This window comes from Tenrec ecaudatus, chromosome 2 (genome assembly GCF_050624435.1).
Source record: "Tenrec ecaudatus isolate mTenEca1 chromosome 2, mTenEca1.hap1, whole genome shotgun sequence".
In the NCBI taxonomy this organism is placed as follows: domain Eukaryota; kingdom Metazoa; phylum Chordata; class Mammalia; order Afrosoricida; family Tenrecidae; genus Tenrec; species Tenrec ecaudatus.
In genome coordinates this window covers 205,640,928-205,666,780 of record NC_134531.1, presented here as the reverse complement: position 1 = coordinate 205,666,780, position 25,853 = coordinate 205,640,928, and the positions used below count along the sequence as shown (strand labels likewise).

Sequence of the window (25,853 nt, the reverse complement as noted above, 5' to 3'; positions counted from 1 at the left end):
TTGCAGTGTGCTGGGGCCAGGTCAACTTCAAAGTCATTTACCACATTCTTCACATACTTCCCATTCTCTAGCTACTACGGCATCCCATGCATAAGGCCAGGAATCCTCTACTTGTCAATTACAGTGCAAATAATGTGTGCACCTTTGGCTTACAGCCATTACAAAAGCAACCTAGCAATCAATGCCTTGTGCATGTTGCACCCAGAGTTGATGTGGGAATTCCCATTTGGGAGTACACACTTCTCTTCTTCAGAGCAGGAAGAGTTGCCTTAGGGTCCCTGGACGAGGTTGACCCAAGTCCCCCGAATTTTATTTGAGCGCTTCCTAGCAAGGGGTTGAAATGATAGACTCTTGTCAACCTGTGTGGCCTCTGAATGCCACTCACCGGCTGCTGTCAGGGCTGCTGTAACAAGAAGTAACAGATATTATTTCCAGGAGTCAAGGGTCTGGGATTATTTGTCATTGTTCCAGCTGGCAGAGACCATGTTGATTTGAGAAACTCAAGTTTATTTCTGCAAGGGTTGTTGTTGTTGTTAGAGGTGGTTCCGACTCATAGTGACTCTATACACAACAGCAAACCACTGCCCCATCCTGCCCCATCCTCACAACTGTCCCTGTGCCTGAGCCTATTGCTGCAGCCACGTGTCACTCCACCTTGTCGAGGGCTTTCTCTGCCACCTTCTGCTTTACCAGGCATGATGTCTCCTTCCCCAGAGCCTGGTCTCTCCTGAAAACATGTCCAAAGCATGTGAGATGAAGTCTCATCATCCTTGCCTCTAAGGAGCACTCCGTCTGTACTTCTTCCAGGGCACACTGTGTGTCCTCTTGGCTGTCCTGGTACTTTCAGTAATCTTCACGGGCACCACAATTCAAATGCATCAATTCTTCTTTGGTCTTCCTTATTCAGGGTCCAACTTTCACATTCACGTAAGGCAATTCAAAGTACCTTAGACCTATATCACAGTTGTTTTATGTTAATATATTTACATATATGCATATATTTAATTGTTAAGCAGTAAGGTGACAGACGGGCACTAGGTCTCTACTCAAGTACTCCCTCAATGCAAGAACACTTTGTTCTAATAACCCTGCATTCTATGATGCTCACCTTCCCAACACCATCGCTGAGGACAAAATGGGTGCATAAGCAAATGTGGTGAAGAAAGCTAATGGTGCCCGGCTATGGAAAGATATAGTGTCTGGGGTCTTAAAGGCTTGAAGGTAAACAAGTGGCCATCTAGCAGGGAATCAACAAAGCCCACGTGGATATGTGATCATGAGGTGTTGACGGGATAAGGTATCAAGCATTGGAAGACCCCAAACAAACAAATATAACTATGTAAATGATGGGGGTAGTGGGGGACACCCAAAGTCTATCTGAGACAATTGGACATTCCCTCACAGAAGGGTCAGAAAGAAGGAATGAAACAGCCAAGGGGCAGCACAGCACCAGCGGAACATGCAGCATTTCTCTAGTCCTTTAATGCTTCCTCTCCCCTCCCCCACTGTCATGGCCCCAGTTCTGCCTTACAAATCCGGCTAGACTGGTGCATGTACACAGGTACAGATAAGAGCTCTTGACCCATGGATTCAAGAACAGATAAACCCCTCAGGTACAGCAATGGGAGTAGCGATACCATGAAGGAAGGGGGAAGGTGGAGGGAGAAGGGTGGGAAATAGGGAACTGATTACAATGATGTACAACTAGTCCCCTATCCTCAGGGGGACAAATAACAGTAACATGGATGAAGGAAGACAGCAGATATGAAAATGGTAACATATTATCAGGGGCCCATGAAGGTGGGAGGGTGGGCAAGGGAGGGAAAAAAGAGGAGCTGGCACCAAGGACTTAAACAGAATGAAAATATTTTTAAATTGACGATGGCAACATATGTGTAGATGTGCTTGATACAATTGATGTATGGATTGTTATAAGAGCTGTAAAGCCCCCAATAAAAGGATTTAATTTTTCTTTTTAATAGCATGGCTTGGATCAGGTGCACCTTAGTCCTCAAAGTAACAGCCTTGCTCTTCAACACTCTACAGAGGTCTGTGCAGTGCAGCATTTGATCTCGTGACTGCTGCTTCCATGAGCTCTGATTGTGGATCCCAGCAAGACCAAAACACCTGGACAACTTCAACCTTTCTCCAGTATCATGATGTTACCGACTGATCCAGGTGTGAGCTCTTCTCTACATGGAGTTGTACTCCATACTGTAGGCTGCAATCCTTCATCTTCCTTAGCAGGCGCTTCAAGTCCTCCTCCTTTCAGCACGCAAACGTGTGTCATCTGCATAGCTCAGGGTGCTAATCAGCCTTCCTCCCATCCTGATGCCGCATTCTTCTTCATATAAGCCAGCTTCTCTGAGGATTTGCTCAGCTCACAGATTGGATTAGCACGGTGGGAAGATCTAACCTTGATGGAGGCCTTTCCTGACTTTAAGCCATGCATGCTTCCTTGTCCTGGTCTCACAACTGCCTCTGGGGCATGTGCAATTCCACGTGCACACGATGACGTGTGCTGGCCTCCTCCTTCTTCTCCGGGCTAAGGCGTTTGCTGTGGTCCACACTGTTGAAGGCCTTGGCAGAGGAAGGAAGACACAAGCAAACGGCTTTCTGCTATTCTCCGCTTTGAGCCAAGATCCGCCTGATAGCAGCATCCTCTTCTGAATCCGGCCTGAAACTCTGGCAGCTCCCTGTGAATGTACCGCTACGGCCATTGATGGAAGGTTTTCAGGAAGATTTTTACGTGCATGTCCTATCTATGGTATTGTTCTATAAGCTGAGCATCCTGTTGGGTTGCCTTTCCTTGGAATGGATACCAATAGGGATCTCCTCCAGCTAATTGGCCAAGTAGCTTGAGCTTCTTCCTTTAGCACCATTGGTTCTGGCTCACATCCTACCTCTTGCAATGGTGGAATGTTGACTAGCTCTTTCTGGTATGGTGACCCTGTGTACTCTTTTTCCCATCTTTTTTAATGCTTCCGGTATCATTCAATATTCTGTCCATAGACTATTTCAATATTACAACTCAAGGCTGGAGGTATTTTGGTTTTTTTATTCTTTCAGTTTAAGATATGCTGAGCCTGTTCTTTCTTTTTGGTTTTCTAACATTTGAAATACCAGGGACATAGCTTTCAGCATCACGGTAACAGACGAGCCCCACAGTCCGACAAACTGGCAGGAAATCGGCGGCTGTAAACACTAGACCAAAGGAAACAGTGGGGTTTGCTGCCTGCAAACTGCTTCAAAACTCCAGTGAAAACCAAGCCAGTGATACACCTTACCCTGTGTGACAAGAGCATGTTTTACAACGATGGCAGGAAGCAAGAGCAGGCTTTGCAATGATCACCGGTCCCGGGAATGCTCTAGACGACGTGACAAAGAAAGGCAGGTTTTGCAATGACCATGGGAAATGATCGATACCTGCATCTCTTTGGAGTCCCGAGGCCCCCAGCTCCTGAAGCCTCCTGTGCCCTTTTTCTCTTAACCGCCCGTATTTATGAACGCTTCATGCCTGGCTACTCTCTAGATGGCCTCGCCTGCAAACCCCCTACTGACTGAGCTTACAAGACACTGTTACTGCCAGGTTAGAACTGTTGCATTTTCTGATTGAAAAAAAAAGTGAAGTTATGCTGTATTTCTAGAATTGTGATTAACGGCCAGCTCCCTCTTTCACCCCTCTATGGAGACTGTAGACATGCGTGGCAGCGTGGGTTTCAGGCAGGGTGGGAGGAGGAGGCCTTTCCAAGGCGGACAGTCAGATTTGTATTCCACATGCTCTGCTTAAAACTTGGACAAAAAAAAAATTGAACTAGACACCGGGGAAGGTGGAAGTCACGTTCCCTTCCTTTGAGCCCCAACGGGGCTGTGACTGCTATGACAGGAGTGATCTGACTTCCAAAGCTGGGGAACAAAGCCAGGACAGCTTTCCATCGTGGGACGTCATCCTTGGAACCCAGCTGACATGCGGTGAGGCTGCCACAGGGGAGGCCACAGCCGGAAACACCAGACGTGTTGAGGGAGGCAACGTCCGAGACGACTTCAGTCCTCGTCCAACTGCAGCGACAGGAGAGTCCAAACACAAGCCACCCAGCCAATCCGGTCAGAGAGAGAATCATTGTTTGAAGCTGCTGCTGGGAGGAGGCTCAGGGTTTCAAGTCTCTCCACTCCTCCATTCCTGTCCTACGCACAAGGAAGATGTCAGGCGTGGGACACCATTCAGACAAGAGTCAGAGAAGAGGTTTAAACAGAGAGAGTTACGTTTATTGAAGAGGGATCCTTGTAGAGAAGTCCAGAGTGCCCTTAGCTAGTCTAAGGCCTGGCAAATATGTAAAGCTGGCCACAGACTCTCCCCCAGAGGTTGGCTTTGTCTCTGGTCTTCTGCTATTGGCTGGTCCTTTGTAGTATGCCCTCTTCCCTCCAGGTTTGTACATTCTGGGACCCCAGACGTCATGCTGTGCTCTTGTCATCAGACCTGAAATTCAAGGGTCTATTCAGGCAGTGTGGGGTGTGTGTGAACATCCTCTCTCTCTTCCCTGGCCATTTCTCTATCTCCTGTAGCTCGGGTCTCGTCCATGGGTCTTTATTCTGCGCTTCACCCTCCCTGGTGCTGGAGTGCCATGTTCAGAAGGCCTCTCTATCTCTAGCCCTCTCTATCTTTGTGTTTAAGATTCCTGCCAGTTTCCTTCCATTATTGCCAATTCTCCCCTTGCCAGTGTGTGGCTAGCTAAGCATGCTACTCAGTTGTGGGTTTACTTCAGAGTCAGCAATAGGGAGCTGGACTCCAAAGACCAAACTCACTGCCATTAAGTCACTTCTGACTTGTAGTGACCCCATAGGACCGAGCAGAATTGCCCCTGTGGGTTTCCAAGGCTGTAAGTCTTTTCAGGAGCAGAGAGCCTCACCGTTTGTTGTTGTTTGTCTGAGAAGCAGCTGGTAGGTTCAAAGTGCTGACCTTGTGATTCACAGGCCAACGTGTTAGCCACTATGTCACCAGGGCTCCGGGGGAACTGGAGTAGTCTGCCTCAAAAGTGGCTTCTGAATGGGGCTCTGTGCTGCCCTGGCGGGAGCCCCCACCCCAGCAAAGAGGGTCCCATCCGATGCTCCTTCCACAGCTGGCAAAGGGGCACGAGGGACTTCAGTCTTGAGCCTGATCTGGAGCTGGCCTCTGGAGCTGGAGCTGGGCCTTCCCCGGGCACGCCATAGCACTAGGGTCCAGAATGTTCTTCCTCAGGCATCAACCTAACCAAGGCGTCGACGTACCCAAAGCATTGTGGAGCTTTCCCATCACGCTTTCCCATCATGCCCTCAGAGCGGAGGCCCCGGGTCAGATGGCTTTGTTCCCCTTCTCAGATAGAACCGAGGAGGCCTTATTGTCCACCCACTGGTGGCCTTCTGTCTCAGGGGAGGGGGGCCAGAGTCCTCGGTTGTGGGGAACGCTGCCTGTGAGACCAGGCTGACCTACTTCCCCGGGCGCCAAGGTCCTGCTGGGAGCACACCCCTGCCTTCCTGGCCTGCTCCTTCCCCGGGGTCCTGCCACTCCCGCCGCTCAATGATCCCAAGTTCTGAAGCCTCCGCTGTCTAACCCTCAGAGCTCTGGGAACTTACTCCCTGCCGCTCCCACAGCACCGTGTGCCCATCCAACGAGACATCATCACATGAGCAGCAGCTCAGGCGTCTGGGTCTCTTAGTGTGGGGAACGGACACGGAGGGAACTATGGCTAGGACTCTGTATTCCCTAACGTACCACCGAGGGAATCGGGAAAGCTAGTAGTCCACGGTAGGAAAGCCACCACTTTGGCAAGTTAGAGATGACGTCCAAGTACATCATCCTGCTTTAAATATCATTCCCACAGGGTCTCCCCCAACAACTATGCTGCCTTTTATCTCCCTGTAGAAGCAGACATCCTTTTATCACCTCCGGCTGTGTCACGCAGGGGGTGCAGGGGGGGGAGGCTCATACCTTCCCCCAGTGCGGGGATTAGGAGCTCAGGGTGAGTATGCATGTCTTATGGTTATCTGTAAATATCCCAAGATAGTGAAGACATTGCTCCTCTTTCTTCTCCCACCTTCACGTGGGCCATCAAGAGGGGCTGAGGTGAGCATTCTACCATGAAATGTGTCCGACGCCTTTTATTTTCCTCTCTGCTATCCTCAGTGACTTTACTATGACCTTTCTATTTCATCGCCGTACAATTGTACCTAGGGACCCTTCGGTTGTTAGAGGCTGGGGTCCCTGCCACTGCAGGAGGCTGAGCTTTGCGATGCAGGTGCCCCGTGACCTGTCACCTGGGTCAGTGCTTTCCAGCAAGGACTAGGACTCAGTGTCCACTTTGTCTGGAGCAAGAGCAGATGCTTGGAGGTGGGCTGATGGTCTTGGTGGAGGGTCAGGGGCTTAGAAGGGACGGCACTGATGCCCAGGAGGCACAGACTTTGAGATGATGAGGAAATGCCTCTATAGATGTCTGTCCCCCACCTCCCTGGTCTGCTCGCCACTCCTGGTCACAGCAATGGGAGCCTCACTTGTTCAATGCTATGATTTTACACACACAGACACACACACACACACACACACACACACACACACACACACACTGACCTGGGCCTGGCCAGTGATGAAGACCTTTCCTGCCATGGAGAAGCTAGGCCTGTGTCCCCACAGACGTAGACCTCTGCTCTGGGTTGGAATATGCCCTCCTTGGGCCCCTAGCAGCACCATCCATGGATTTCTGCAGGTAGGAGTAGCCCGAGTCAGGGCCCAACTAGGGGAGGGGGAGGTAGAGATGGGACTCAGTCTAGTCAGGATTCTGCTGGACTGGGAAGCTTCCAGGGGACAGTGGCATGCACGGGGGTCAGCCAGCCAGATCCAGAAGGGTTGAACTCTGCCTGCAGTTTGGATCTGACCAGAGCCAGACTCAGGCTCAAGTCGGGGCTCAGCCAGCCTTGGGGCTTGGCCTGGGGACATGGAAGTTAGAGGGGTTTGCAGGCTAGGGCGTGCTCAACTTGTGTGGATGTGAAGGAGGCTGGGGATGGCTGGACCACGGGGCTGGACCACACTGGTTTTTGACTGGGAGCTGCTGGCCTCTGCCCAGCTGTGCCCACCTCTGCCCCTCACCGCAGCCACAGCATCCTGTAATGCTTGGTGATTGTTCTCTGAACCACAGAAACGCTTTGGAAGTGGTGCTGTTTGCTGCCATCTGTGTGCCCCGTTGGGCATAGAACAGTGCCAACACAGCCCGGTGACCAGCAGTAGACACACACATAGACACACTCGATTGTAAACCAGAGTTAGTTTTATTTCTCTCTCTTTGTCTTGGAGGCTGTCTGGAGGAGGGAGGGGCCCAGAGCAGGAGCTGAGAGGCCTTAGGCGAACCTGCGAGTCTCCTTCTCTGAGCATGGGCAAGGTCACAGCCCTCTAGCAGGCTGCAAGGCAGGGCGCCAAGGCCTTTGTGGAACTTCAAGTATGCCTCTGAGGAAGGGGTAGTAAAGGGCTCAACGAAAGCTCAGACAAGGATGTGAGTTGGCATGTCCTGGTCTGGAGAGAACCCAGCCCTCCGGAGCCTGGCTTTGCAGGGCAGGAGCTTCTAGCCTCAGACACTAACGGGATCTTTGGGAGGGGAGCCAGGAGACACTGTGCTTGTTCCACTTCCTGCAGCAAGTGGGGTTCTATGCCTAGGAGCTCTTCCTGTCCGCACTGGGAGCAATTCCAGGACGTCCTTGTATGCACGGGGTAAACTGAGGCCAGGGAAGGCCAATGATCCCGTTTCCTCCCACAGACCCTAACTGGGCTCCAGCATATCCGCCGGACCTCCTCAAGCGAGTGCTGCCCAAGGGCACACGGGCTCCTTGGCTCTGGGAGGGAGATGGGTGGGCAAGACTGCAGTCTGAGCGGGCACAGCTCATCAAGTGCCTACCTGCCCTCGCCTCGGCATGCCCAGCCCCTTCCCTCTCAGCCTCTCTGGGGGTCCCATCTTGCTGGATGCCACTGACGCCCTCAGTCTCTGCCCAGAGCCCCCAGGCGGCACACCTGCCCCGCCGGCTGGCGTGGTCACCGCCACGCTCAGATCCACACGGTAGTCTTTCCGTCCCTGCTGCTGGCGCTGCCCGGCTCAGAGCCAGCCTTGGCCCTGGCGCCCTGCCGATCCAGGGCCCCGCCCGCGCGGCCGGGCTCCCCGACAGTGCCCCCGGACGTGGCGCTGCCGGTTCTGGAGGAGGCGGCCAGGCCGGCGGCCCGGGACCCGCCCCGCGCGGCGGCGGCGGCGGCGGCGAGGTCGGGCAAGGGCGGGCTGTGGCGGCCGCGCTCCCGCAGGGCCTGCAGCGCCAGGTTGGCCAGGTTCTGGTCGTGGGCGCGCGCGCGCTCGGCCGCGCGCACTACCAGGCTGTAGTCGGGCGGGCCGGCGGGGCCGGGCGCGGCGGGCGCGAAGGCGCAGGGCGGCGGCGCGCGCGGCCCCGGGGCGGGGCCCAGGGCGGGCGGGCGGCGGCGCGCGCGCACGGCGTCCTGCGCGCTGCCCAGGCCCAGGTGCGCCATCTCGCAGAGGTTGAGCAGCAGGCAGAGGCAGCTGACCACGTACATGACCAGCAGGAAGACCGTCTTCTCGGTGGGCCGGGACACGAAGCAGTCGACCATGTGCGGGCAGGGCTGGCGGCTGCAGCGGAAGAAAGGCCGCACCTCGAAGCCGTACAGGAGGTACTGGCCCACCAGGAAGGCCACCTCGAAGACGGCGCGCGCCAGCAGCTGCGCCACGTACGCGCGCATCAGGCCCTCGCGCTGGATGCGCCGCCGCCCGTCGTGCTTGACGGCGGGGGCCGGGGCCACGGCCGCGGCCTTGCTGTCCACCCCGGCCCCCTTGGCGGCCAGCGCTGCCTCTTCTTCTTCCTCCTCGCCCAGGCCCTCCGTCGCCTCCATGTCCTCCTCCTCCTCGCCCAGGCCGAGCATGGGCTCCTCCTCGCCCAGGTCCGAGGGCTCCGGCCAGCCGGCGTGGGGCGGTGGCAGTGGGCGCCGGGGGCCTGGCAGGCGGCTGTGGCGGCGGCGCAGCGCGCGACGCCGCTCCTCCTCGGAAGCCCGCGCCAGGCGGTGGATGGCGTAGCCCAGGTACATGACGGAGGGCGTGGAGATGACCACGATCTGGAAGACCCAGAAGCGCACGTGGGAGAGTGGGGCGAACGCGTCGTAGCAGACGTTGTCACAGCCCGGCTGCCGGGTGTTGCACGTGAACTTGCTCTGCTCGTCCGAGTAGATGGACTCACCGCCCACCGCCGTGAGCACGATGCGGAAGACGATGAGCACCGTGAGCCACACCTTGCCCACGAAGGTGGAGTGGTTGTGGATCTCCTCCAGCAGCCGCGTCAGGAAGCTCCAGCTCATGTTGGTCATAGGGGCAGGCGGGCGGGACCTGAGACCGGGCCAGATGGGCAGTCAGCATGGCCGCAGGCCTGGGGGACCCTGGACCCCACACCTCCAGTGCAGGCCGATCACGGATGCTTGGGAGCTAGCATTCCCATTCTCAGTTCACCCAGCCCTCTTCCCTCCCCCACTTGGCCCCAGTAGGGCCCACCTGCCTTTGCCTGCACAATCGTGGGGGCTCACCATCTCATAATGGGGATATGCCCCTTCTCCCCCAATTCCTACCCTTACCCTTGGTATATATAGAGAAGCACTCTCTGTCAGAGGACAAACCCACTGGGACCTCACTTCTAATGGAGCAGCCTGTACCTGGACCCCACCCCAGGCCCTGTGGTACAGAGAAGCTGGGCCTTTCCCCCCACCCCAGACCATGTCAGTGTCAGCAATGTCTACCCCCCACCCTCCCCGGCACTGAGAGCCACACAGCATAGTAGCCAAGAGGGTAAGCCCAGCAGCACCTAACGGGATGCCAGGGACACTGCAGCTGGCCTTAGTCTGGAGGCTGCATGGCTTTAGCCTGGGATGCACCTCAGATGCACCCATGGATCACATGGTCCATGCCTCTCACGCATAGCTGGACCTGTCCCAGGTACCTGGGAAGCACACACCTCCACTAAGCCATGCTCCCCAATTCTGCAAGGGCCCTTCTGTGTGCCCACCTGGGAGTTAGTCCCCAAGTTTCAGCCTCATGTCATTTCAGCCCCTCTATGCCCTGGCCCTCTGTGCCCCAAGTCCCCTTACCCTTGCAGCCCCATGGACCCTGAGATCTCCCAGCCCCCCTGCCTCCTCCAGCATGCCAACTAATCCAGCCCTCCAGTCCCTCTAGTACTCAAACCCCCCACCACCCTAACACAATACCTCTAGCTTGCCAACCCTCCAGCACCCCAGCCATCTTGTACCCCAACCCCTCCAGCACCCTAGCCTTCCAGTAACCCCACTCCTCTAGCACCTCCAGCAATCTAGCCATCCTACACCCCTGAACCCCCTGCACCTCAGATCTCCAGTACCCTATCTCTAGTTCCCCAGTCCTTCTAGCCCTCTAACATCCCAACTCCTCCAGCACTGCAGCCCTCTTGCATCCCAACCCCCCAACATCCTAATTTCTCCTGCACCTCGGCCTTCTAGCACCCTAACCCCTCAAAGTACCCTAGGCACTGCTGCACCCCCATCTATCTGGCTTATCTTTTCCCAAATCCTGCACATAGCTCTTGATTGCTCCATCTCTAAAAAAAATCCCCCATCCTCCTCTGTGCCCCTTCCACTGGTCCTGCCCAGGGACAGTTGCCCCTGCTGGTTCCCAGGACCTTCAGACTCCTCAGTCCCACTGGCCACTGCTGCTTCTTTCACAGGATTGCAGCTCAGCCTCTCTGCAGCCTCAGTCTGGCTCAGCTCCTGGCGGCGCCAGCCAGGTGAACATAGACTTCTGTCCAGGACAGGTGTGTCCCACACAGTCACGTGTGGAAGCACTCGTGGGCACCCTGTGCCACCCACAGCGACATATAAGCACAGGCACATCCAGGCAGCACAGCGCCAGCCACACTCAGCGGGCCTTGGGCACTATTACAGTGCCTGGGCAATCCCACCCCCCAGGTCAGCACCCTCCTTCAGTTGAGCCCCGCAGTGTGGCTATGTCCAAGAAAAGGGGGCTCTGCAGCAGGGCCACGGGCTCCTCCTTGCCCTTCTAGGTCATGGGATTTCCCAAATGTGCCCCACCCCCTTCCTCCATAGGAGGCTAGCCCCAGGACCAGTACCTGCTCCTTGGTAGTTTGGGGCAGGAGACCCCTGAATGACCAACACTTCTGGGACCAGGGCCTGGGAAGCAGTGGGCAGGCAATAGCGGTGTGCAGGTATGAGATGGATCAGGAGAAGCAGGCTGCCAGGCTCCTGCTCCTGGCCCTCTTTATGCAGCTGGAACCGTCTCCCCTTCCTGGGCAGGAAGAGGGGGCAGCCAGAGTTCCTGGGGAAGTGGCCCCACTTCCTCACATCTGGGCACAGCTCTCCCTACCTCCCATCATTATTCAGAGGCCCGTGCGCGCACACGCAGGCAGACCCAGGCATTCCTTCATAGGCACAGTCACCACTGAGACCACACACACAGTGCACAGTTGGAAACATGCAGGCACACAGACGTGTAGCCTTAGATACACAGGTACACAGTCTCTACTCAGATTTGAGAGGTATACCCACTATGTGCATTCAGAAACACTCAGACACACACACACACAACCACTGACACATACAGAACACAGACTGGCGGCTCCAGCCCTCTGGGGCCATCTTCTTCACCCCTCTGTCTCGGGTAAGGATGTGCAGGAAAGCGGCCCTGGACAACCCCATCATCCTCACCAACTGCTCTTCCTTCACGGACCTCAACCGTCTCCTCACAGGCGGCAACGACATGACTGAGGTCCACGGGCTCAGAGCCAGCAACGGGATGGCAGGCAGTCCCACCCCCGGCCTCTTAGGGGATTACGTCCAACAGTCCTCAGGCTAGCCTCTCCCTGCCGGAGACTAAGCAGATCCTGGGGCTAGGTGGGTGCTTGGGAGAAAGGATGAGAAGAGACTGAGGGCCCTAACTAGCTAGTGGTGAGCTGGTGAGGATTTAACGTCTGTCCACCTTTGGTCTGCAGCGCTTAGCCATCAGTGGTGTAACTCTCCCCACCACGGCTGACCTCCAGCTGCCGGCTAACATTACAGAACATGAACGTGCAGAGACGTATACACTGGTCCTTGCAGCGCTCGACTGGCCCCGAGGACTGAGGACCAAGGCTTTAGCTTTGGGCAAGCTGTGCCTGGGTGCCATTAGTCATGGTGAAGCTTTAGCAAAGGAGAGGGAGGGGGTTCAAGAGGGGCTCCTAAGGACCTAGAGGCACTTGGCTCAGAGTTGAAGACACACCTGGGCCCTAGGTGCAGGGGTGTGAAGTTCTCCCTCCCTCCGGTGTTTCCTGTGCTGGGCTCTCTGGCAGAGCAGAAAGCTTGCTGATGCAGACTGGAGTGCAAGTGCCAAGGAGAAACTTAGAGTGGGTAGGCAGGGCTGCTTGCAAGCCCTCTGCCATCTCTGGGTAGTGGCACTCACTCTGGCTCTGGACCCCGAGGCCCAGACGTGTTACCCGGGTGTGGGCACAGAGGTCTGTGGCACTCATGCACCCACAATCAGAGTCCAATCGGTCCATTCATCCTTCTGTTCCAAAAATTCAATTTTTCCGATGCTACAGTAATGGAGTGGGTACTGACTAAGCTCTGACCTGGAAGAGTCCAGCCTCCAGTCCCGATTTCACGGCAGGCATGGGCAGGGCTCCCAAATTCTCACAGCTCCACACGCAGGGGTCCAGCTGTCCCCTTGGCATCTGCACTGGATGCTCAACAGGCACCACAAGCCCCAGCTCCACACCAGCTCCCTGTCCACGGGCACAGAGTCCTTGGAGCCGCCCTCTGTCCCACACTGCCATCCAGGCCACGGGCAAACTGTGCGTCTGGAACCGGCCTACCACTTGCCCTTGGCTACCACCCTTTGCTAGGTCACCAAGCTGTTGTGTTCAATGGTCTCTTCTGTTTCACTTTGCCTCTTGGGGCCACACACAAGTCAGGAGCCTGTATCAGAAATGCCCACTGCTCTACCTAGGCTTATAAAGCCCCTGGTAATTTGTCCTTAGGAGCTCTGGTGGCATAGGGAGTTACATGTTGGGTTGATAACCACAAGGTTGGTAGTTCAAAACCATCAGCTACTCCTCAGGAGAAAGATGAGGTTTTCTACTCCCATAAAGAGGTACGATCTCGGAAACCCACAGGGGAAGTTCTACCCAGTCCTATGGGGTTGCTGTGTGTCAGAATCAACTCGATGACAGTGAGTTTGGATTTTTTCATCTTGTCCTTGGCCGTTCCCCTGCCCCATTTGTATCCATGGCAATTCTGCTGTTTCCATCACAGCCAGGCGCACTCCTGCCAAAGGCATTGCCACGACTTGCTGACCCTTGCCCTGGCACACCCCGCATGCTCAAGTCTACCCTGAATCTGCCTCGTTGCTGATAAACCACCTCTTGGGGGCCTCCTGACCACCTAGCCCAAACACTGTCAGCCAGCATGCCCCAACAACTCTGGTGCTGGTCTACATGCGCAGAGGGGTGGAGCAGTTCCTTAAGTGGATGGGAGATGGTGTGTGCTGAAGTGGGATGTGACAGACGAGCTGGGGAGACCAGAAAGACCCACGTGCTGCACTAGAGTGGAAGATGGCAGCTGAATTCATGCTCAGTTTGATGCAGATACCGATGAGAGTTACATGTGGAAGTAGATTGTGCACATACATACACCTGCACGCACACACACATACGCACATTACAGACCTATCTTTTCTTGCCTCCCGCTGAGAGGGCCTGGTAACAATGAGCACACTCAGTACCCAGATCTTAGTTTTAAAAACTGCTCTCCAACACAAACAACCAGAGCTCTTTGGGGAAATGACCAAGCCTCGGGTTGGGACCAGGAAGACACAGGTGAGTCTACAACAAAAACCCTGAGCTCAGGGATGTCAAAAGAACCCAAGTGTCAACTGGAAGAATCCCCATGGCCAGACCTAGAACAGCGTAAGCAACGAAGCAGCCAGTATAACTCTTAACTAAACCAAACCCACTGCCATTGAGTCCACTCAGCAACTGTAAAGAGGGCTTCCAAGACTAAACATTTACAAAGCAAGACAGCCTCCTTTTCCCCATGGAGTGGCTGGTGGGTTTGAACCACCAACCTTGAAGTGAGCAATCTGGCATCTAGTCTAGCACCACAAGGGTTCTCATAAACCACACTCAGAGCCATCCTCACGTTGATTCAGACTCATAGCGATCTTATAGGGTTCTCGTGGGATCACTATCCACGAGTCTATATGGATTAAAAGACACGAGTGAACAGATGAGGGAGAAGAGGGAGATCTGGCATGATTCCAAATAATGTATACTAACCCCTCAAGGAGGTGGGTGTACACTCACTCCTTAAGTGTGGGCTTCCTTCCAAAGAACATGGAGCAGGAGCGAGGGGAAGAGGTCGCAGTGGTGAAACTGGACAAACATCCCCTCAAGCAGGCGATCAAGGTCACGATCAAGGGTGAGAAGTCATAATTACGTTACTACTGGTGGGTCAACTGGGAGGAGCCACCTCCCATGGGGGAAAAGAAATGCTTCTCAGTGCATATGTAGAACCCAAGGTGAGACTCTGGCCAGTATTATGTTCCTAATTAGACATCTTCGACCTACTTTCTATCCAGCTCTTGTGACCTAGGCTGTCTGCTATAGACTTCTTTAGTCCCAGCATCCTTCCTAGGCCACACCAGAAACATTTAATGTGGAAACCCGGCAAAATGAACTGGCCTTGACCTCAAACTCACCTAGAGCAGATTTATGCAAATGACATACTCCCTTGGATTTACGGCTCAAACACCCTAGTGTGAGAAGCAGATATGGCAGCTGTCCCCAGGTTATAGAACTGGTGCTTGCTGGACTCTGGCTTGATCCCTCAAGGGTGCCCAATGAATGGTGGCCTGGGACTCTCACATATTTACTAGTTTAATGACATGTATTAATCTTGTAGGCATGAGTGTTACCGAGAGTTTTGCCCAATCACTAACCTCTAGTCTGTAAATAGTGTCCAGTTACAAGTTCAATCTGCACAAGTCAACAGTTTATGTATTGCAGTCTGAAGCCAGCCTATGCAAGTCTAGTTTCGTCTCTCAACAGTTTTAAATTCAGTAACATTGACTAAATTAATGACACTATCAACAGAAGTCCCTTATGCCAGGGGGGTGGGTAGATTTATATTGTCTATCATAAAATGAGAATGATATCTCTAGAGTGAGCCAGAGACATAGATAATCTATATATGGATGCCAGCACGTAAGAGTTAGTTCAGCTCACTCCCATGTGTAGTGAAGAAACCAGATGGGGCCCAGCTATCGCAAAGACTAGCAGATTTTTAAAGCACGTTTTCAAACAAGCAGCCATTTAAGTGAGACATCAACTAAGTCACTATGTAGGAGGCACACCAGTCTGTGAGATCCAAAGCTCATAATCAAATCTAAATCCAAAGGAGGGAATGATATTGGAGTTTGCAGAAGGCTGGCTAAGAGTGGGATTCCAGAATCTCAGTGAACCCCTCTGACGGCAGTTGAGGATGTGAGTAACTTGATATACAGAGAAGATTGTAAAGTTGATTGTGGCTGATGTGTCGGGTTAAAATGTAAAACCCTATCATTTGACTGCCCCTTTGACTCATTTTAAGGTTGTTTCCGATTTTAATATTTTCTGCTTTCTCTTTGAGGTTTTTGTTTTGTCTCATCATTTTGGTTTGCTTGCTTTGTATTATTCCAAGTATTGTTTTGTGTATGATTTTCTGCATAGGAAACCCAGGATCGGTATCTCTATAGAGACTGTAACAGGGGAGAATGGGCTCACATGGGCGGCTGACAGCACGAGAAGAAATTGTCTGAAACTGATCGCACAGATCTTCATCAGCTCGACCAACGGAAGGCTAGCCTATGTGAAGTATACACCAAAAAAATGCCTTTTGATAAACCATCATGAGAAGTCGTGATGATAGTATGTAGCTTAATCGGAACTGGTGGAAATGAAGTCCATCCTTGTAGGTGTCCCCCCCCCCCAAGGGCCATCATCGGCCTGCGAGAAAAACATCAGCTATCTCATCAGATGAGTACCCTGCAAAATCCTGACCAGACGCCTCAAGCCCATCACGGTCACCCAAAACAAGGCAAGTCGGAGGGAGTGAGCCCGGAGGAGCCCAAAGAGCCACAGCAACTAAGTGGAAGGCGGGCTCCTGGAGCTGAGGAGGGACACTGGCAAGTGGAGGGATTCTGAATCAGGTGGACATCAGTGAGTCATACATTAGTTAAGTATTGGTTCATTCATTACGCACCGTCTTTTTTTTAACCGTATGCCATCTTAATGTAAGGTATTCACAAAGGGATAAATTTTGGAGGTTTGGAGACTCTTTAATAATCTTGGCAACTTTTTGCATATCTAGGATTACTTAAAACAACAAACAAAAACCAACTCACTACCATCAAGTCATTTGACTCATTTTATTTAAAATGAAGTCTCCTATATCGCACCCAATGCCTCTCATGGTTTTGCCTGTCTTATAGGGCATCACCCCCACTTTCCATGTGAGCAGGGACTTCCAGGGCAGCTTCACTCCTAGGGCAAGGCCCAGGCCAGAGCTCAGCCAGCTGGTTCTGAAGGCATCATGTGCGACGGGGGAGTGAACTGCCGGCAGCAGCATGGTGGTCCTTCTGGAGAGGTCTGCTCTGTCTTGGAGATGGGGAGCTGAGTGAGGGGCAGGCTGGGCACCACAGTGGAAACAGCCTGTGATGTGTGGCCAGCAGACGGGTCCTAGGCAAGCCCGGGGGAATAAGGGTGCTGAGCCTCCTGAGAGTCAGAGTTTGCTGACTTTTAGAGCAAGGAAACTGACAGTTCATAGGGAATCATACCCCAAAGCTGCTCATCAAAATCACGTGGAGCTTGCTCCCACCCTGCCGTGACCACTTGTGTGGGATCCAGAATGAGGCTGGCAGGACCTCCTGGTTGGCTGAATTAGGGTCTGGGGGAAGCAGATTGGGGAGGGGCATGCAAAGGGTATCTAATGAGGAGGGAGGTGATCTTAGGAGTGGTCAGTAGGGGTGGCTGCCTGGAAGGTCAGGTTTCCACTGAGGATCCCAGGAAGGGGGAGGGCGGGCCTGTGTAGGCAGATGGGTGTCAGCATGTTGTGGGAGAAGGGGAGCAACCACGGGACCTCAGCGGATTCCCACCAGTGGGACCAGGTGCTGAACCCTCCTGCCCCAAGGGGCCAGTGCACAACCCAGAGCCAGAGCTGATCATAATAGGGCAGGGCAGGCCAGCCTGCAGGGGCAGGAGTGTGGAAACAATTAGCAAGGGAAGCCCAGGGGGGCTCTCCTCATGGGTGGTGAGTCCATAAGTGTTTGGATGGTCCCACCCTACTTCCTCTAAGGCCTGACTGGGCCTGCAGTGGACCACCTTCCAGATCATCTCTTTGGCGGGTGGCAGGTACTGGGCAGCCCCACCCATCCTGGTTGGCCCTTTCCTGTGCCCCCAACCTTGCTGGCTGCTGAATCTGAAAACAAGGACTGTCCAGGAGGCGGAGGGCCCCAGAGAGAGGGCAGGCAGAAAGCTGTGACCGGGCCCTTTGACAACCACAGTGGCCACAGGGCCTTGCCCAGGGATTTCCTCCCCACCCATCCACCGGGGCCCTCTGTCTGGGTAAGGCAACCAGGCTCTGGGCTTCCTCTGGCAGCAGGCTTCCTGAAGTGCTGGGGCTCACGCAAGCCTGCCCCGAGAGCCACTCAGCTGGCCAGGTCTGGCGGACACTGGGGTGTCCTTGTTAGGGCAGGTTGCTTTGGTTTACACAAGTCATCCCAGGTGGTTCTCATCCTTGTGGGGCCGAGGGAAGTATGCTGTGCTCGGTACCACAGCCCGCTGCGGTCCTGCCGCTCGCTAGTCCTCGGGGCTTTCTAGACCTGGGGCCACAGGGCGTGCTCCAGCTGCCTCATCCCGTGTGCACACAGGCTCCCCTCTCCCCACCTATGTGATGCTTCTCTTACACACATGCACATCACACACACACACACAGTTACCTTCACTAGTACACTTATGATATTGTCTTATGTGGTAGACATGCACATTATACTACTTAAGACACTCCCTCATTACGTGTGAACACACACACCATACTCACTTGAACCCACGGTCTCCGTGCTCCCGACAGCACACAGCACCCATGTGGCTCTCCCCTTCCCTGCTCTGTGAGGCTAATGCGTCTTCGTGCCCGGAGGGTGGTTCTCACCCCCCTCCCCCCACTGCTTCACCCACATTTCCCTAGTGACTGATTGTGCATGTTCCCAACTTCAGCTGTGGCAGGGAAAGCAGGGGTCTGCGTCTCTACCCAGACCCACTACTCCAATTCAGTGCCCACCTCGGCACTCCTGGGGCCCAGCCCTCAGCTGCACTGTCAATTCCAAATTCTACCATCCTGAGTGGGATCCTGTGGCCTAGAGGTCCTGGCAGCTGTCCCCTCGACATGCCAGCCCTGTAAGACAGGCACAACCTGCCCGGAAGTCATTTGTCCCTTGGAGGTCCCCAAAGTACATGCAGAACCTCTGGGAATCCTGGCCTGACCTGCTCCCTGGCAGGTTGAGAGGACTGGGATAGCAGGGCTGCCCCCCGCCAGCCTGGGGGCCATCCAGGCCCCCTCTCAGCACTGGGCTCTGCACATTCCTCCCCATTCCTTCCTTCCGCTCTCCGGCTCACCATCCCCTCTGGGCGGCCTGCCCTGGACGCCCGACAAGCACGCTGTACTTACTCTGTTGTCTGTGCTGTCGGCTGCTGGAAGACAGGGTTCCGCTTTGCTCACTACTGTGTCCCCCTCGCCTGGGCCGAGGGGAGTCCCTGGGCCCTAACACCATGCTGAGGGTGGCCATACCTGAAGCGGAGAAGCTGGGGGGAGGGGGTCCCAACGAGCCGTGTTGGTCCGTACTCAGAGCTGAGTATCGTGGGGTTCAATTTGCCCATGCATGTGGGGTGGGGGCTGACTTCCAGTGGTTTCTTGGACCAGTCCCCCTCGGGTTCAAGGCCCACCCCTAACAGCACAAACCTCCTGGAACGGCCCCGCCCCTCAATGGGCCGTCGGGATCCTCTGAGGGTGAAGGGCTGGGCCTGGCCTCCCCTGGCCTGAAAAGACAGGACTTTGTAGACTGTGCAGCTGGTGCTGGAGCCGCCTGGCGGCCTTCCTGAGGCTGAGGAGCCCCAGCTGGTGCTGGAGGGGGGCCGGCAGCCCTCCTGCAGCCTGAGGAGCCCCAGCTGCTGGAAGTAGGGGGCATGCTATGGCAGTTTCCAAGGACGCTTGGAGGCCCGCGCTAGACTGCCATCTCTTGATGCCCACACTTTGGGCTTCATCGCCTGTTGCAAGACCCTGAGCCTGCCCTGACCAGATACCCAACGGAGCTCGAGACTGACAGGCAGCCAGGCTACAGTACCCCAAGAGCGGAGAGGAAAGGATGGCCGAGGATGGCTCTTGCACCTGGCGGCCATTTCCTGTTTATCCCTCAAAGCTGGGAAACCAGCAGCAGGCCCTGGTCCCACTCCCACCCCTAGGGTTCTGAATGGGTGATGGACCACAATGTCCACCACAGTGCCGGTCATACCTGGTACCCGTGGGAGGGGCCCTACCTTTTCCAGGCCAGGAAATGCAAGGGTTTGCTTCTGAACTGGTCCACCTGCTGGCTGGCTGTGGCCCTCCCCTGGGTGTATGCCCGCCCACAGTCCTGGGGGCAGAGTGGTGCAGGCGGCTGACCCAGGGCCACCTCTCACCACCAAGCACAATGCTGGGAGGAGGGGCCCTTCAAGGGACCCATTGTTTCCACCAAAGCTGGGGCCTGAATCCCTGCGATTGTCCCTGGGGGCTGGGCAGTGGGACGCAGCTCTCTTCCACTGTCCCAGCTAAGAAAGTGGGGCTGAGGCCCCGAAAAGAAATGGCTTCCCAAGGCTGCTCAGCAGGTTGAAGCTGCCAGCCCAGGTGACCCTTAGAGGTATCCCATCGTCTCCTCTGAGGTCAGCCTTTGCCCACCCCACCCCCTCAGGTGCAACTGGACTTAGCTAAGGACTTAGGGTCTCCTGCCTTGTCCCTGTCCCTTGTCCCTGTCTCACCCTGGCTGTGCTCCCCCTCACCCAAAGGAAGAGGGCTGGAGTGGCCCCCAGGACTGTACTGGAGCTGGGCTGGGGCCCTGGGGTTAGTAGGTGGCACCTGGCTCCTGCCTCCCACTGCTCCCCGTGTGAGCTCTGCCCCTGTCTAGCCCTGGCTGCTCTTCTGGGTCCGGGCAGGCAGGAAGGCAGAGGTACAGAGGGAAGGGTGGGGCAGTCAAAGGCACACAACATCAGACCCAGCCCGGATCACGGAACATCCTTTCGTCCAACCCCGGGGGGCCCTCACGCTCCCTGAAGTGCAGCCACTGCTGGAATGGGTGAGGTGGGGGGGTGCTGAGGGGTCTCATGCCCTGCAACAGTCCTGGGGTGGACAGAGGGTCAGACCTGTCTTCTCGTCATGTTTCCCAGAAGCCAGGGTTGCAAAGATAGGGAACCCAAGAGAGACCTTCAGGTGTCCCCCTCCCTCTGCACTGCCTGGGGGACAGGGGACAGCGGTGGTGGTGGTCAGCCAGGGAAGCCATGCCCCAACTTGAGAAGCACACTGTGCAAACTGCCAGGTTCCTGGGCAGAGTGGTCCTGCTGTGCTCTGCGATACCACCTCCCCTACCTGCGAGCAAGAGTGCCACATCTACCCCCCCAACGCCATCAGCAAGCCCTCTCCCCCACCCTCCCCCCAGGGCTGCATGGCTCAGTCCAGCCTGCAACCAGAGGCATTCGCTGGGAGGCACCCAGGGCCGGGCTGTGTGCTCCCCCAAGTGCTGGCCGTGGGCACTGCAGCATGTTCCCAGTGAGGGTGTCTGAGCCTCCAGCCCCTCAGCTGTCAAGAGCACAGATAGGACCTTCAGTAGTCTTCTTTGCCACCTCCCAGCAGCCTGGCTACAGCAGGGGGTGGTTGGGGGTGAGGCTGTTTCCTGGCAACCCCATCCTAATCCGCACAGAGGGGCCCCCTCCACCCACTTGCAGGCAGCCCAGAGAGCTCTCCCAGGCTCCATATCCGTCAGCATTAAGGGGCCCATGGGTGCTGGCTTCCTGAAGGGCCCACCTCACCCCATAGGAAGCTGGCAGAACTCACTAGGGAGGGCAGGAGCCCCCTTCAGCCAGGACCCTGACAGCTCAGTCCTGGCTCCCGGGATGAGCAGTGCTCTGGGATGAGCAGTACAGGGCGTCGGTTGCGGAGAGGGCAGCAGGGCTGCCCAGTCAGGGGCAGAGAACCAAACGCAGCCCCATGCACGCGCGTCACTTCCTCCACACAGCGCCAACGCCGTGCTACTTTATTACAATGTCAGAAGGGGCCGGCCGGCCGTCACAGAAGTGTGGTAGGAGTGGGTGGGGCTGGGCCAGTCGGCCCAGGTGACAGGAGCCCCCGGGCTGTCCAGGCCCGAGTCTTGCAGCAGTACCTAGGTGCTGAATAGCTGGCGCTGCCAGGCGCCAGGCTGCAGTCCCATGTGGGGGCACCTTGGAATGGGGGTGAGGCCTGGAATGCATCCCATGGAATGACATCGGGCTGGGGTGCGTCAGGAGTGGTCGGTCCTTTGAGCTTTCTTGATTTCCTGTCAGGAAGAGGATGGGGGGAAGTCTTGGTGTGTGTGTGTGGGGGGGGCTCTGGACAAGGGAGGGCTTGTCCCGGAAGTTGGGTGTACAGCTCCCAACAGAGTTCTAAGCCCACGGGCATGAGGCGGCTTCCCCTGTTGGGCCCCCTCCCATGTAGAGCCCTCGCCCCTGCCCTCTACCCTCAGCCCCCAGGCAGGTGGGGCCTGACCTCAGAGAGGGCTTCTTTCAGAGTTGAGTAAGCCTTATCCAGGTTGTCGTTAATGATGATGAGGTCGAACAGGCCTGGTTCCTTACCTGAAAAAACAGCCAAGGGAGGTGGGAGGTGGGTGGTGGTGGTCCAGGGGCTTCAGAGCCAGCCCTTTCTACTCCCCCATCATGTTCCTACCCCCAGACCACACTACTGCAGAGGACATTCACAGGCACTTTCTAGGGACCCTGACTCTGGCTGAGAGCTGACTGTGACACGGGTCTGAGGCTCGTTGGGGCAGCAGCAGGCAGTTCCTTACTGGGCCACATCGTAGGCACTACCCCCCCCTCCATAACCGTGCCACACACAGGCACAAGTTGGCACCGCAGGACGCACTGCTCACTGATGCCCAATCCCCTCTCCTAGTCACACCTGGGATTTGGGGGAGGGCGGGGGGTGCATGGGCTCATCCCTTCCTGCCCGTCCAGGGCCCTGCTTTCTGTGTCAGACATCCTGGGCTGCTGGCTGTGAACCAGGGTCTACGCCCACCGCCCCCTCTCGCCGCTGCTACTTGTGTCTTCCCTAGCAATCTTCTGTTGGCTCTGCTGTCACTGAAACGCTGCTGCTTCCTGACCACTGAGCAGCAGGCGGACAACGAATCACAGGCTGTTCCCACCCTGGCCTGAATCTGACCAAAGTGGAAGAGGAGGCTGTGGGAGGATCCCCAGCTACTCCGACAGTGGACGCTGTTGTCTGGGGCAGGCGGAGTCCAGCGCTGAGGGAAGGAGGAGGAGGTCTGGGGACTGACCCTGGTGCCGTGGAGGGAGAACAAAACATCCCAACTCACAGTGGGGAGCAGAGCTGCTGGGAGGGGCCAGCCAGGACCCTATACTTACTGCTCTCCATGTCGGCCTTGGCGGTGGTCAGCCGCTTAATCAGGCTGTCCTCCGTCTCTGTGTTCCGGGCTCGAAGCCGCTGCTCCTGGAACACACCGTGGGGTTGAGGCACCTCCCAGCCAGCCACCTCTGCATGCTGCCACCCGCAGGCCTGCCCACCCTGCACGCACCAGGACCTCGAGGGACGGAGCCAGTACACAGATGTAGAGGGGACACAGATCTGTCTTCTTGATGTTCCGCACGCCCTGCAGGTCCACGTCCAGCACGCAGATGAGGTTCATGGCCTGTACCGCCTGCACTGCTGCTTTGCTGTGGGATGGGAGCCCTTAGCCAAGCTGGGGGCCCTGTTTCTCAGGGCCCTGCTCGTCTATACCTGCTCCACCCTGGCAGACAGCGCCTGTGTCAGCACCGGTCCCCATCACGCCCCCAGGACCTTCGAGACTCATCTTGACTCAATCCTCATCTCACTTCTCCTGAGCCATGCTCCCTCGGCTGGGGACATCCCATGAGGGCCAGCACCCCTCAGCCCCAGGCCTCTTCCATCCAGGCCACCACCTGTTGGCAGCAGTGGGGGTGCTGCACAGTGGCACCCCAGCCAGCTGGAGGGGTGCTGCAAGGTGGCCTGAATCCTGCTTGCCAGCTGTGGCTGACTGCCAAGGCCCGTGTCCTACCTTTGGTGGCCCTGCTTGGTGAGTGCCACCTGGGTCCCCAATGCAGCCTTACCCCCCAAACCCTGTCCGTCCACCTCCTCTTGCCACAGCCCTCAAGCTGGCCCAGTCATGAGACCTGGGTCCTAGCTCTCTCTCCAAGCCCCAAGCTCCCGCCACACAACACACTAATCCCATCGCCCTGCAGCCTGAAAGCCATGTACCCCCGAGCTGGGTTGCCCAGGGTAAGCCTGGAGGCAGCGGTCTAAGAAAGGCTCACTGCCTGCCCAACACAGGCTGGTCCTGCAGCTGAAGCTGCGGCTGAACATGAATGTCACTTGCAGTCGCCTCACCCTCCAGCAATCCTGAGAGATAGCACAGGGCGGGCATGACAGGGCCTGTCTACCTGCCCGCACAGATCCAGCTCCTGGGGCCTCATTAGGCAGGCCCTGGTAGGAGAAACAGTGGAGAGCCTGTCCTCTGGGGTCTGCCCTGGGCCCAGTGCACATGCACAATGGAGAGGGAGTTGCAGTGTAGCCTACAGGCCTGGAATGTTAAGGCTGCACCCAGGGCTGAGGCTGGACAGACAGAGACCAGGATGCTACCAGCTGACCTGGCTCCTGCAGCAGCTGGACATGGGTGGACGGGCTGGCAGGGATCATGCCGAGCACCCCTGGGTGGGGGGCTTGGGACCTTGGCCAGTAAGCCACCCCTGGCATTGCCCAGTGGACCCACCTTGTCCCATACAGGTTCCCCGAGAACTCGGCGTGCTCAATGAAGTCGCCTGCAGCAATGTCTCTCTGCATGGCCTCCCTGGTCACAAAGTAGTAATCTGCACGGGACAAGGGAAGGCAGAGAGGGCATTCTTCAAGGCTCCACGGCCAGGTTCCAGCGGGGTGCCCGTGGAGGGGTGCTGCGCTCACCTTTGCCATTCTCCTCTCCAGGCCGTGGGTCTCTCGTCGTATCTGCAAACAAGCAGCCAGTGAGCGGGCGGGCTCCCAGGCTCTCCCTGGGCCGGTGGCCCCGGGCAGCCAGGAAGCCATGGGCTCTCTGGTCAGAAGCCCTCACATGCGGCACTTCCATGCTAGGCAGTCTGCACAGGCCCTTGTAGGTGGAAGGAACTCCCTACAGTCCATCTGGGGCTGTCCTTCCTCCCTGGCTCTTCTCCAATTGGGGGCTGCCCTCCCTGGTCCCCCATGCCAGCAGGCAGCTGCCAAGACTTACGGGACACACTAAAGCCGAAGATACTGCCGTACTCCTGCAGGAGTTTCTTCAACAGGGAGCTCTTCCCGGCCCCCGAGGGGCCGCTCAGCACCACCGGTCTCGGTCCTGACATCCCTAGGGGGAAGGTGAACATTAGGGAGATAGCCTGGCCTGTGGGAAGGCAGGCCCCTCCACCAACAGTCAGGCCCACCCTGGTGACACTGTGACATTGACACGACTCACAACAGAAAAAGCCAAAGGGAAAGGAAGGGTGCCCAGGATTCGTGACACAACTCCCTCGCCCGGAATTCGTGTGACTCCCCCCCCCCATCATGGTGACACAGGGGTCTAATGGGATGGCCTCCCCTCAGCACACAAGACACACAGGACAGCCCTGTTGGGCCAGCCTCCTGCCCACCTGGTGGGCAGTCAGCCTGGGCTTGTTTCCCAAGTGGCTCTGTTCATGGGCTGCTGGCTTCTTGGGACAGATGTGGCATTTCCTCCTGTGTCACCTGGTACTGGGGCCCGGCTCAGGTAGCCCTGTTCCAGGAGCTTCCAAGTTACTTGCAGGGCCAAATGCTAGTGAAGGGGACTTCCCTTTGGGCCAACACACCTCACCCCAATACAAACAGGATGAGCACCGGAGAGCCACAGACAGACGGACAGGGCAGGTCACACTCAGGCACATGGGGGGCGAGAGGAGAGGCTCTTAGGGGTGCCTTTGGAGATCTGCATTCTTCCTGGCTGCTCCACGAGCACCCCTGCACTCCACCCACACAAGCCTGCACCCACCCCCCACCCAGCCCTGAGCCCAGACCTCACCGCCCGCAACTTGTCACATACCCTGGCCTTCACCCCACACCCGTCTTGTTCCCCACACGCCAGCCAGCATCCCTCCCAGGAGGCACGACCCACCTCCTAGTGAAGCTCCGACTTGGCCGTGGTGTCAGGGGTGCCCCGAGCTTGGCACCAGCTGTACAGATGAGCAGCGGAGGTGCAAATGGCTCAGCGCTGGCATGTAAAGCCGTTCCTAATCCCTGCCAGCCTGCCCTGCGCCCTCCCAGCACTGAGCACTAAGCCTCCAAGCTGGTCTGACAGCAGAGTTAAAGCTGCTCTCCTGCCCCCAGGGAGCAGCCAGCACAGGGACAGGAAGCCCGTGCTTTTCCCTTGCCCTTGAGAAGCCACCTGCCTGGCCCACCCCCTTTGCTCTCAGCGGGGAAGGAGGGTGCAGGGAAGAAATCCAGCTGGCAC

At 56.5% G+C, this 25,853-nt stretch overlaps 2 protein-coding genes across 4 annotated transcripts in view; both read right to left on the bottom strand.

Moving 5' to 3' along the window:
* Positions 1 to 7,369: 7,369 nt before the first annotated feature.
* GJC2 (gap junction protein gamma 2) lies at positions 7,370 to 19,190 on the bottom strand. Its single transcript, XM_075543330.1, has 2 exons — positions 18,779 to 19,190; positions 7,370 to 9,395 (listed from the first exon to the last, which is right to left on the bottom strand). Exon 2 carries the CDS (start codon positions 9,374 to 9,376, stop codon positions 8,063 to 8,065), a length of 1,314 nt encoding a protein of 437 aa, XP_075399445.1. The 5' UTR covers positions 9,377 to 9,395; positions 18,779 to 19,190; the 3' UTR covers positions 7,370 to 8,062.
* A 2,164-nt stretch (positions 19,191 to 21,354) lies between these two features.
* The window catches only part of GUK1 (guanylate kinase 1), a 30,525-nt gene continuing 26,026 nt past the window's right edge, over positions 21,355 to 25,853 (bottom strand). For 2 of the 3 annotated variants that reach the window (XM_075542159.1, XM_075542160.1), the window contains 7 exons: positions 24,624 to 24,737; positions 24,323 to 24,364; positions 24,135 to 24,231; positions 22,923 to 23,061; positions 22,753 to 22,837; positions 21,878 to 21,963; positions 21,355 to 21,668 (listed from right to left, as the gene is read on the bottom strand). In XM_075542159.1, the coding sequence (XP_075398274.1) occupies positions 21,633 to 21,668; positions 21,878 to 21,963; positions 22,753 to 22,837; positions 22,923 to 23,061; positions 24,135 to 24,231; positions 24,323 to 24,364; positions 24,624 to 24,737 (599 nt within the window). In that variant the 3' untranslated portion in view covers positions 21,355 to 21,632. Of the gene's footprint in view, positions 21,669 to 21,877; positions 21,964 to 22,752; positions 22,838 to 22,922; positions 23,062 to 24,134; positions 24,232 to 24,322; positions 24,365 to 24,623; positions 24,738 to 25,020; positions 25,137 to 25,853 lie in introns of those variants that run through there. The other variant, XM_075542161.1, reaches the window with a different exon arrangement.